The following is an 11444-nucleotide window of genomic DNA, read 5'->3' as shown; positions in this document are numbered from 1 at the left end:
TAGAATGGATGTCCTCTTTCTTTTCCATAGTACCTTATAGAACAGGACTTACCAGCTCTATTTTCCAAGGTGGGAAAGAAACTTGGCTATAGCAAGCAACTTTTTCAAGGCAATGCTCCCAATCTTTCCAGGCCATAGCACACAGAAAACATTTGCATGGGACTCCTGGGTGAACTAATGACACCACTTGCTTAGGAGGCAATCTCTCCTGACATTTGTGCCCTGCTTGGAAACTCTAAGGCCATTTCTTTCCACCCTATAATACATTTGTGGCAACTGTGGAACACACCAGTTGGGAAGTGCCAGTTTAAGGCTACACAATCCACCTGAGCTTTCTAACACACCACACCCACCTCCCTTGCTGATCCAACCTCAGCAGTGCAAGGAACCCCTACAACTCAACAGAGCACCATTATAGTGAATACCACTCTTCCTTCCTCCCCTCTCTCTAGGAGTTGTATCATCAGGCTACAGGCCGCTGGGAAATCCAGTGTTGAGATAATGTCTCTAACTCAACTTCATGGAGCATATCCAAATTGTGTACATGACATGGTATGCTAAAATAAAAACAGACTTTATTTAGGAACAGATATATTTGTCAGCAAGGAATAAAGGGGTTTAAAACCAACTTTCTGCGGCAATTGGTTCCTGTGTACTTCTGACAGGAAGGTGGGAAGCACAGTGGGGAATTGGGTCACAGCAACAGGGCACAAACAAGTAGCTCACCAATGAGGAGGAGCTAGGCAGGAAGAAGAAAGAGTAAGAGAGGACTTAAAGAAGGAAGAGGAAGAGAAAGAGGAAAGGGAAGGGTCCTTGAGGAAAGTGGAAGAAGAGGAGAAGGACTTGGGGGAGGAAGAGGTAGCCTAGGACGGGGCTAGCCTGAGTATATACAGGGTTAACCATGATAGATATCCCTAGGCCTGAGTTGATTCAGCTGGGCCTGCTCCAAAGAAAGAAGTTGCAGCGGGAGGAAGGGTCAGTGGGAGGACCCTGGGGCCTGGCACAGATATAGAAGTGGCGGCCCAGGTTGGGTCCTGGCTTCTTCACAGTTCGCCTCACACATGGCTCCCTGTGGCCCCTACAGAGGGGCATGGACAAGGGCCCCCCTAGCACAGACTTCCAAAAAGAGGTCCGTATCTCCTTCTCATCCTTGGCCTCTGAAGCACTGGCCTGCCCCTCTACCACTTTGGTCATCACCTCCTTTTCTGACGTCTTTGGGGTCATGAGGGCACCCACACTAGGAAGTTCCAAGTTAGGAGAAGCTTGGGGATGGCTGGAAGATGGATGGAAGTAGCTTGTCAGGTTTTTTTGGCCTCTGCTGGAGCCAGCTTGACTTGGCCGAGGCCTGGTTGAGCGCACACGGGCTTTGTTTTGGTGCATCTGTACCTGGGTTTTATTGTTGAGTTTCAGTGCTGAATGCCTGAACACAGGATCTTTGAGACGAACTAGGAAGCGATGGATCTTGAGCTGGGTGCCTGCAAACTCAGGGAGGAAGCGGGTACACAGAGGTGGGCACTCTTTTGCTGGCACAGAGGACACACTCAAGACTGCACCCACAGGGCAATGGTCAGAACCCATCACCTCAGGCAGTAGGAAGGAGTCCTGGAAAGTGTCTATTACCAGGGTCCGGTCCCCCAGCACATAGTCAAGCCGGGAGCCATAATTCAAATGCCGGGCACCACTGACTGCTGACCAGCAGGTGAATGCCCCCTCTTGCTTTGGCTGGAAGCAGCGGTAGCTATCAATGAAGGGCCCCACATGAGACCCAGTCTGGCATCCCAGGCCACTGAGCAAGCCGTCCATCCACTTGCGCCCTGGGTCCTCTTCAAAGCATTCCTGGCAAAGGGGAAAGAGGAAGACAGGCAAAACTAGATGCCTAGACCTGGAAGAGACTTAAAACCAACTGCTTCATTTTTCAGATGAGAAAACTTGATTGTTCCAAAGAAGACTAATACTCAGGGTCACACAGTCCAGAACTGGCAGAGCTGGGATTCAATTCCCATCCTTACTTATTTAAAAGCCCATGTTTGTTTTTCCTTCTGTATCAGGCTACATTTGCCTTGCATTGATCCATAAATGCCAAATCTGAAAGCTTGTTGTTTGCTTTATCAAAGCAATTCTCAAACTGCTCCCAAAAGGATGGAAAGCAGAAAGCTAAAAATGGTTACCTCTAGGAAGTAGGACTGGGATTAGGAGTTAAGAAGACTGTTACCCTTTTCATTTAAACCCTCTGGAACTATTTGCCTTATCTTGTGTGTGTCAGAAGCCTCACAGACCATCTTCCCTCTACCCCACCAACTCCTCAGCTGAAGAGCTCCACAAATCTATGCCTAAGTACTTCCTTTGGCTCTGATCCCCAACTCATCCATCCATCCAATCCCCCTGCCCACCCACTCATTCAATGAAAAACATTCAAAGAACACAGATTATTTGCCAGGCATGATGCTAGGGACAAAGTAGAAACCTGAACTCATCCTGAAAAGTGATCTAGAGCTGGGAAGTGAAGGCTGAGCAAGAGCAAGCCAGGCAGAGGGTGTTATAAATTGAGAGGGCAGCCTCTGTAATGGGCCTGTGGAGAGAGGGAGCAGTGTACCCAAAAGACTTGAGGGGAGACCAGACTGGGGACCAGCAGACCAGTAGGATAACTATCATAGTCCATGCAAGCAAGAGAGGATAATCACTCAGACTAGAGTAGGGCCTGAGGAGACAAAGAGAAATGAAATTAAGAGATGGTTTGAAACTAAAGTCAATAGTACTCACTGATCAACTGAATGTGGGATGGGGGGGATAGAAAAGAACAATACTAACACAACTCCCAGACTTCTGGTTGGAGTAGCCAAGGGAATAATGGTGCCATTTAGGGAGATGAAGAGCCGGGGCACCTGGCTGGCTCATTCAGTAGAACATATGACTCTTGATCTCAGGGTCTTGAGTTCAAGCCCCATGTTGGGCATGGAGCTTATTAAAAAAAAAAAAAAAAGACTAAAAGAGCCAGTCTTTTAGGAAGTGGACATATTCTGCTATTTTGGAAAGTTTGTGCTTGTCATGTGACCTGGTACTATTAATTCTCTTTACCCAGAAGGAAGAAGAGGTGCACTTTTGAGATCTACAACAGTTCTGAACTAAGAAGAAAAGGTATAAAGTTATATAAACTATCTCAGGAAGCAGAAAGAACAGACTGAGTAAATGCCTGATGAGGAATAAGGTAGGGAGGGACTGAAGGCTTTGTAATGTACACTCTCTTCCCCACCACACACAACCACCACCATTCGTTCATTATCTCATTTCTGTTCATTTTCCCAGCTAGAAGCCACATCTATGTTTATGTGGCTCTTCTGCAAACTAATCAAGGAATCTTCCTACAGCCCCTTCTTTGAGCCATACCCAATACTGAGTTGGACTATGCCAGCATAAGTTACTGATCACTCCCCTTATAAGGCAAATTGGGAACTGGCTTATAGATTCTAGTCAAGCTTGACTGTACAATAAAATCAGCCTAGGACCTTTTAAAACATACTGCTGCTCTGGCCCCACGCCCAAAAGATTCTGATTTAATCGGTCTGGGTGGCACCAAGATATTGATACTCTTGTAAAAGTTCCTCATTCTAATGTGCTATCGGGGTGAGAACCATCAGCCTAGAGGCACTCAGAGATGAGACGTTCATACAAGAAAAAAAGACAGAATGGTACAGTGAGAAAGGCCAAAATGAGAATAACTTTTGCAATGGACTGAGAGGAGACGATCTGTCTACGGTGGATGGAGTGTGTAGGAGTACTGAGGATGGAAATGGAGACTGGGCACAGACCAGAAAAAGTCTTCAATGCCAGGCCTAGATGTTTTCTCTGCATTGCACAAGTAACAGGGAGGTATTGAAGGTTCATGAGCAAGAAACCAGGTACGGTATTAGAGAAATGATCAAAGCAATGTGGAGTTCAAGGACCTTGAAATCTGGCCCCCAAAGGACTCTCCAGCCCCATCTCTGGCCACTCACCTCCCTTTCCATGTCACTGCCTAACAAGAATGGGACTTGCAGTTCACCATGCACACCAGGCAAATTCTCACCTTGCAGCCTTTGTTCATGCTAGAATGCTTTGCTTTCTCCACCCCAAAGCTCTGTTCTACTTATCTTTTAAAATCCAACCATTTCCAGGTGCCTCCCTAATGTCTATGTTGGCTCAGGAATCCCATTTCTCCAGGCACGCCTAGACTCCTGGCCTGCCATCTCTGCTTCAGCCTGAAGATACCTTTCTGTAATTGGCTGGTCATATGTCCATAGCCCATCACCATGCTGAGCCCTCTGAGGGTCCAAGAGCCAGTACTGACTGGTAACTGAGTCCCCCCCACATGGCTCAGGACCAAGCCAAGGGCAAGATCAGTAATGTCTTCTGAATGAATAATCCTCAGTGCTTTGAGAATAGTATTTCAAACTAAGCTCTGCTTTTCCATGAAGGAAGCTATCCTTGGCCCCAAAATCCAGCATTGGTTGGTTGGCTAAACAGAAACCCAATCAGAAACAAACAAAAAAAAAGAAATAAGGCAGGGGCCTAGAAGAGCCTTACCAGGTTGACTGCATCCCAGTGGTCAATGGGGCGGTGGGCTGTATTCAGGTCACCCAGAATGATCACATGGCTGAAAAACATGATATGGGATTATCAACTAGACATTCAAGAAAGGGAAGCAATAGTTCTGGCCCATGTACTTTCCCCTGGGCCCAAGATTGGCCACTTCCCACCTTGATGCCAAGGTGGGAACCCACAGCAATGCATAGCAGCCTACCTCTCCAATCTTACCACAAGATTACCATGTTTTATGTCTGACCAACCCAATTCTGATCTCCAAAGATGACATCATTCCCTATTTGACATGATTGTCTCACTGATCTCTACCTAAGGCATCTTTCTGGTCCTTCAAAGTTGAGCTCAGGTACTACTTCTTTTAGGAAGCATCCCTTGATTACTCTAACCCACCCTCACTTTCCTGTCCTTCCCTGGGACAAGACTTTTCATTTGCTTCCAGGCACTTTTTCTTTGTCTCATTCCATCCTTAAAACTATTCTGTGAGGTAGGAATTCATACATTCACTTAACAAAAGAGAAAATAAAACCAGAACTAGACTTGGGGCTCATAGTGAGTAAAAGGAACCAGAATAGGTGCTCAGAGATATTTGAGAATAAAACCCATATTTGTATCACTTTTTCTGGTCCTTACAGCTCATACAGAGCAGGGCCCATTCAGGTAGGCATGCTGGTGTCTCCATCTAGGCTTTAAAGGACCTCAAAAGACAAAGACCCCATATTCCTTCCAATAAAGCTTGACACCTAAATAGGCTGTGTACCTAGAACAAGCTCAAGTACTTCCCAGGTTTACAATACCTGCCAGCTGCCAGGAGGGCTTCTGCTCGGATCTTCAGCAAGCTATAGAAGCGCATCTTAAATGCCAGCCGCTCAGGTTTCCCAGGGTCCGCGTGGGGGCAGTACACGTTGATTAGGGTCAAGATCTTCTCTTTCCCTTCCCATGTGCTGGGGAGAAGAGACCCCCCCCAACCAAAAAGGTCATTTCCAAGCTTTCCCTCCCCATACCATGTGGATTCCATTTAATAGCTGTCTGTGGGATGGATGTGAAGAAGGCAACAGAAAGACATGAATGAGCTGGCATGCACAGGACATGGGGACTGACTACAGATAAGGCAAAAGAGAGGGGCATCTAGAATGACCCCCAGGTAAACCACATGATGGTGCTGCTATTCACAACAAGACACCCAGAAAGAGAGCAACCTGGGGGTGATGAGTTGCCAAATTGCTTTTGAGGTGCCTGGGTAATAAGAGAGCTGGACCTCCTGCAGTTCCCCACTGTAGAGATGGGGAACTCAAAGCTCAGAAGGGAATATGATTGGCCCAATGTCACACAGGAATAGCCCAGATAGAACTAGAGTCCAAGAAAGGTAAATTTGGGAAGTTTTCCATGATGAGTACATGTTTTTTAAGGCAAGACTCAGAATGACCATACTCAGAGTAGAAGCCAGTGACAGGGGGATGTGAACTATTACCGGATTTTGTGCTGTGTGAGAAGGGCCCGGCCCTCACTATCCAGAGCCCGAAGCTCCTCCTGGGTGAATTCATCCATGTTTCCATAGCAACCCACGTCCCCCTTCTGAGTGGCAAGTAGGCCACTGAGGCCTTCTTCAGCAGCCACAGGGGTAGCGCTGTCCTTACAGAAGGTGGCTACACCTGGAGACAGACAGGGTACTCTGAGCAGACCTAGAAGCCAGCAGCCTATTGCACAGCTTGTTGTCCTCACATAGGTCACCTTAGACATCTTCATCAAGTGTGGCTGTAATGACAACCCTCCCAACTCAAGGGCCATGGATGGCTCCAAGAGCCCAAGGCAACTCTACTCAAACCATGGAGTCTGAGTTCCTTCATCTAAAAAAGCCACAGAATTAATAACAGTTAATATTCTAAGTGTTTTACATGGACACATGGTAAATACCCAAAAAGTGTTACCTATTATTATCACATGGACTAATTTGTTAATCCTTGTATAGGCATACCCCAATAGATTGCGAGTTTAGTTCCAGACCACAATAAAGCAAATATTGTAATAAAGCGAGTCAAATGAAATTTATGGTTTCCCAGTGCAGATAAAAGTTACGTTGTTACTATGCTGTAGTCTATTAAATGTATAACATTTTGTCTAAAAAAATCAACGTATATGCCTTACGTAAAAATACTTTATTGCTAAAAAGTGCTAACCTGTTAACCTGAGCTTTTTCCAACCTGCAAGCAGTGATCACAGATTACCATAACAAATGTAATAAAAATGTTTGAAATATTGTAGGAATTACCAAAAACTAACAAAGAGACATGAGGTGAGCAAGTGTTGCTGGAAAAATGGTGCCAAGGGACTTGCAACACAGGATTGCCATAAAACCTTCAACTTACAAAAAATGCAGTATCTGGGGCACCTGGTGGCTCAGTTGGTTAAGTGTCTGACTCTTGATTTTGGCTCTGGTCATGATCTCACGGTTTCTGAGATTGAGGCCCTCCCATGTTGGGCTCTGTGCTGTCAGCATGGAGCCTACTGTGATTCTCTCTCTCACTCTCTCTCTGCCTCTCCCCTGCTCACATACACTCTGTCTCAAAATACATAAACATTAAAATAAATAAATAAATAACACAATACCTGCAAAACACAAGGTGAAGTACTTTATATATATATGTATATTTATATATAGATATATAAATTCATGTTATATATTTATTTATATAGAAATTTATATATTAGTATTATATATACATATAATATATATATACATATATACATATAATATACATGCATACTATATATACATACAAAACAAAGTATGCCTATACTAGCTCTAGGAGGTAGGCATTATCTCCCATTTTTCAGCTGGAAACATGAAGCATGTAGAGGTTGAGTAACTTGCCAGAGGGTACACAGCTAGGAAGTGAAACAGGATTCAAACCCAGGCAGTCTGGCTCTAGAGCTCATACAATTTACTACCACATGATTGCTTCCAAAGTCCAATAGAATAATTTTATACATAAAAACTATCCTTCACATAATCTTATGTGACTTTAGCTCTGCGGATTAACAGCCTGGGGACCTTCAACATTGAACAGAATTAGGGGATGCAAAAGACGCAGGCCAGAGCCACTGCCCTCACCATGACCCATGGTAACCAGCTAGCTCACCAGCCAGAATATGAAAAAGCAGAGTGAATAGGTTTAAGGGAAAGTCCAAAGAATGAGAGTGACAGGCTTCTGCTGCTACCCGCATGCAGAGGGACTCTGAGATCATTCAGCAGAAGCAGAAAAAGGCTAAGGAGAAGAAGGAGGAATCCATGTATCTTTGTGTCCAATCCTCTTGCCCTTCCCTGTGTGCCTGGAGCCAGCCCCACCAAAGTTTGCTTTTTCTCACAGGTTCCAGCACAGATGGCATTCCCTTTGCCCTGAGTTTGCAGCATGTCCCTTTTGTACTTCCTTCCCCTCAGGTAGCCTCTTTTTCCCCTGGATCATCCTGGGGGTGAGGGGGTTACACCTTCCCAGTATTTTTATTCCTGTGGGGCTCACCCCAAAGTATTAAAAGTAGCTTTGTAATTTCAAAAAAAACTTAAGAAAAACCCGAGTTTCTTACGACCTTCTCATCAAATATTGGAAAACTCCCCCGGAACTGCCTCCATCACTCATTTTAAGTCCCCAGAAAGCCCCATTTACCAGAATAGCCACTGCGGCTGCGGCTGAAGCTGAAATAGGAGTTATAGCCCTCAGTGATAGCCAGGGGCTCTGTCAGCACATCCCCTGCAAAAACAAACAAACAAATAAACAAACAAAGGAAAAAAACCCTAAAGTAAAGCCCCAGATACACAAAGGTCTGTAATTAACAGTTGTAGGCTAATTCCTTGTACACATCAGAGCCAGAGTTGGGAGGAAATATCTATGATTAGAGGAGAAGCTAGAAAGGTAGGGACTAGAGAAGAAATTGATATAAGGAGGGGGAGGCTATGGAATGTGAGGAAGGGAATTAGGTGAGAGGAAGCTAATGATTAGGTTAATGGAGGGAGCTGGAGGTGGGGAATGGGAATATGGGAGACGGAACTGGGAATCTGAGCTAGGAATAGGAGGTATGAGAAGGAGGCAATTAGAGGATCTGAATTGGGGATGGAGGGAAATGTAGTTAGAGGGTCTTAGAGGGGGTGCATGGGAGAGGGAAGGAATGGGGGGTGTTGAGCTAGGGTGTGTGAGAGAGGTAACTTAGGGGATCTAATCTTGGGGTGGGACATGTGATAAAAATGATATAAGGTTCTGAGTCTGGGAAGGAGAGATGGGGGTAGAGAAATAGGGGACGTGAGGGGAGAGCTGAGGATCTGAGAAGGAGAGGTAAAAAGGAAGGAATTAGATAATCTGAACTGAGGGCAAAGGTGGGGTGGAAATTAAAGGATCTAAGCTGGGAGCAAGGAAGGGGAGTTGGGGGTTCTAATTTGAGAGTTGGAGCTGGACAGGGTGTGGAAATTGTAAATTTGGAGTACTGATCTGGGACAGGATAATGAGTGGAAATTAGGGGATCTGAGCGAGGATGAAGGTTACAAGGGTGAGGGAATTAAGGTTCTGCGGAGGACAGGAGATGAAGTGGGAATTAAGACATAAAGCTGGCGTGAGAGATAGGAGTTTAAGGGGGAGGGGATCAGGATTCTGAACCGTGTCTAAGAGGACTCTACGGATAGAGAAATAGGAAAATAAAATGATAATAAGCAGGGGGCAAAAGTTGGTAGAAAAGGTAAAGTATGGTATGGGTCCTGGACTTCTGAGCGCTCACTGGTCACTTTCGTCTCCTGAAAACACACGATGTCGGCGTCCAGCTTGTCCAAAATGCGCCCCACGACCATGGCGGCATAGTTGCTGGGCTCCTCGCATAGCATCCCTTGCAGAGGGCTCCGGATCCCATTGACGTTCCAGCTCACCACGCGCAACATCTTGACTGCAACGCCTCACAGTGCGCGCCCAACCTAGGGGCCACAGGTCGGCGGGACAACCTCAACCTGGCCAAGTTCTGCCTTCCGCGCGTAATGGCGCCTGCGTTCTCCTGCGCGCCACAACAGCGTCGTTGAAGGTGGGGCGGGGCTTCGGGTTCCTCAGTTCTTATTGGCGGGAGGAGCGGAAGCTGAAGGGTGTGGTGCAAATCCCTGGGTGGAATGAATGGCAAGAGAAAGCTCAGCAGTTAGGCTCATGCTACTCCGTCGTTCACTGGCGTCAGACTTCCTTTCCTTGCTGCTCAAAAACCCCCTGGGTGCCGCCAATTACTTACAAACGAGATTTCACCACTTTTTAAGCAGCGGAACCTTGAACGGAACCGCGCTGCGACTGAAGCCCCCTCCCTAGTGCGACTGCCCCCTAAGGGCGCTGCTGGCTGTGTCACTGACGTCCTGGCAGTAATGGCTGTAACTGTGCTTGGGTAGGAGAGGGGAGGCGGGAAGGACACTGCGCGGCTAGAGGGAACAGGAAGAAGTACATTAGTGGAATAAGATTTAGGATTAGGCCCCTAGCTTTAAAGGGCAAGGAGAGAGGAAGGGAGGAAGCTGTCTCAAACCCACCTTATAGCCATTATGTGTCTTATAATGCCTTATGACATTCCTAAGGACATGGCCCAACACATACTTTTTCTAGGCTCCATTTCTCAGATTAGTAAAATCGAGGACCAGAGAATTTAAGTGGGCCACCCAATCTCCAGAGCAGCACTGTTTCCCAGTGTAGCCCATAGCTCTTCCATATACATTATTTGTTTCATTCGCTGGGCAACCCTGTAAGGGGTATTAAGGCTAAGTATGAGAGAATGAGTGAATTCATCTGTCTCACAGAAATGGTAAAGCCAGGATTCAAACACTACCTTAATCACCTCAAGGAATACTTTCCTGAATAAGTTTTTCGTAACACCCATACACCACACCTCCCCAGTTAGATCTTTTCCTCTGGGCCCCCACAGCTCCCTCTGGTCCATTCTGTCACAGCACTTATCACAATACACAGCTACCATTGATTTCTGTTTTTGTCACACGAGTTCCAGCAACTTTACAGCATTGACCATGCCTGATTCATCTTGTTAGCCCCATCCTCTAATCTAGGGGACAGCATATATTAGGAGTCTATAAATATTTCCTAACTGAATGAACAAACACAGAACAAACGCAAAAACATGTTAGTGACATGTTTTTCAGAACACACAATATAACTAATAGACATGCCTAATGTCCAAGGAAAAGCATGACTTTGCAGTCTTAGGTTCCTCACCCCAAATTGCAACATGATTATTTTTCCCCAGAATTATTTTATAGTCTTAGAGCCATAATCCTCAATGTCTACAGAAAAGACCCAAAGAGCTGCTTTTCCTCCTAGAGGACTTAAAGGTTACCTTCCAGTTATTGCCATCAAGATAAACAGCTCTGCAATTAAAATAAAAAATTTGTTGCTTTGAGCTTTTTCATGCTTTGGTGGTTATTGGCTCAGGATTGAGTCCCAGGAGTGGGATAACTAGGACAAAGGAAATTAACATTTTTATTGCTCTTGTTTCATATTGCCAAAGCACTGCCCAGTAAGAGTTCATGTCCATTTACACTGAAGACCAATTTGAAACCCAGCCCCAAGGAAATCCAGATCTTGCCTGTCTCCATTGCTGGTTTTAATTTCCCCATTCTGCAGTTGCTTGTTAATATTAGTTCTGACCTTTGGTGCAAGGAGAACACATGGTTGGCCTGAAGAGTAAAGGCTCCGGATGGCTCACGAACTTCTTTGATAACTAACAGCTGATATTTCAACAGAGGGCACACATGCCGCTCTTACCCAGGGTACTTTCCTAGCCTTTCCAAGGAAACAACCAATGCCTCCAGGCTCTCTCTTTGATGCCACTCATGGACTTGCTTTGAGGGTCTA

At 45.7% G+C, this 11444-nt stretch overlaps 1 protein-coding gene across 2 annotated transcripts; it reads right to left on the bottom strand.

The window, feature by feature from the left end:
* Positions 1 to 555: 555 nt before the first annotated feature.
* Positions 556 to 9624, bottom strand: APEX2 (apurinic/apyrimidinic endodeoxyribonuclease 2). Of its 2 annotated transcripts, XM_007094069.3 has the most exons (6): positions 9337 to 9624; positions 8238 to 8321; positions 6047 to 6227; positions 5373 to 5519; positions 4561 to 4630; positions 556 to 1836 (listed from the first exon to the last, which is right to left on the bottom strand). In XM_007094069.3, the coding sequence occupies exons 1-6, from the start codon at positions 9491 to 9493 to the stop codon at positions 931 to 933; spliced, it is 1545 nt and encodes a 514-aa protein (XP_007094131.2). In that variant the 5' UTR covers positions 9494 to 9624; the 3' UTR covers positions 556 to 930. The 2 variants fall into 2 exon arrangements, with proteins under 2 accessions (XP_007094131.2, XP_042830014.1); XM_042974080.1 differs by lacking the exons at positions 6047 to 6227; positions 9337 to 9624 and having other exon boundaries at positions 8238 to 8322.
* Positions 9625 to 11444: the final 1820 nt, after the last annotated feature.

The sequence above is a fragment of the Panthera tigris genome, chromosome X (genome assembly GCF_018350195.1).
Source record: "Panthera tigris isolate Pti1 chromosome X, P.tigris_Pti1_mat1.1, whole genome shotgun sequence".
Taxonomy (NCBI): Eukaryota; Metazoa; Chordata; class Mammalia; order Carnivora; family Felidae; genus Panthera; species Panthera tigris.
This window is presented reverse-complemented; position numbering and strand designations above follow the sequence as displayed.

What these genes read in the sequence shown, in the direction of transcription:
- APEX2 (XM_007094069.3), bottom strand. Translation starts at nt 9,493, where the DNA reads ATGTTGCGCGTGGTGAGCTGGAACGTCAATGGGATCCGGAGCCCTCTG. An exon ending in CTCACACAGCACAAAATCCG is followed by an intron (nt 5,520 to 6,046) that starts GTAATAGTTCAC and finishes TCTTCTCCCCAG; the next exon opens with CACATGGGAAGGGAAAGAGA. An exon ending in GCCCTCCTGGCAGCTGGCAG is followed by an intron (nt 4,631 to 5,372) that starts GTATTGTAAACC and finishes CATGTTTTTCAG; the next exon opens with CCATGTGATCATTCTGGGTG.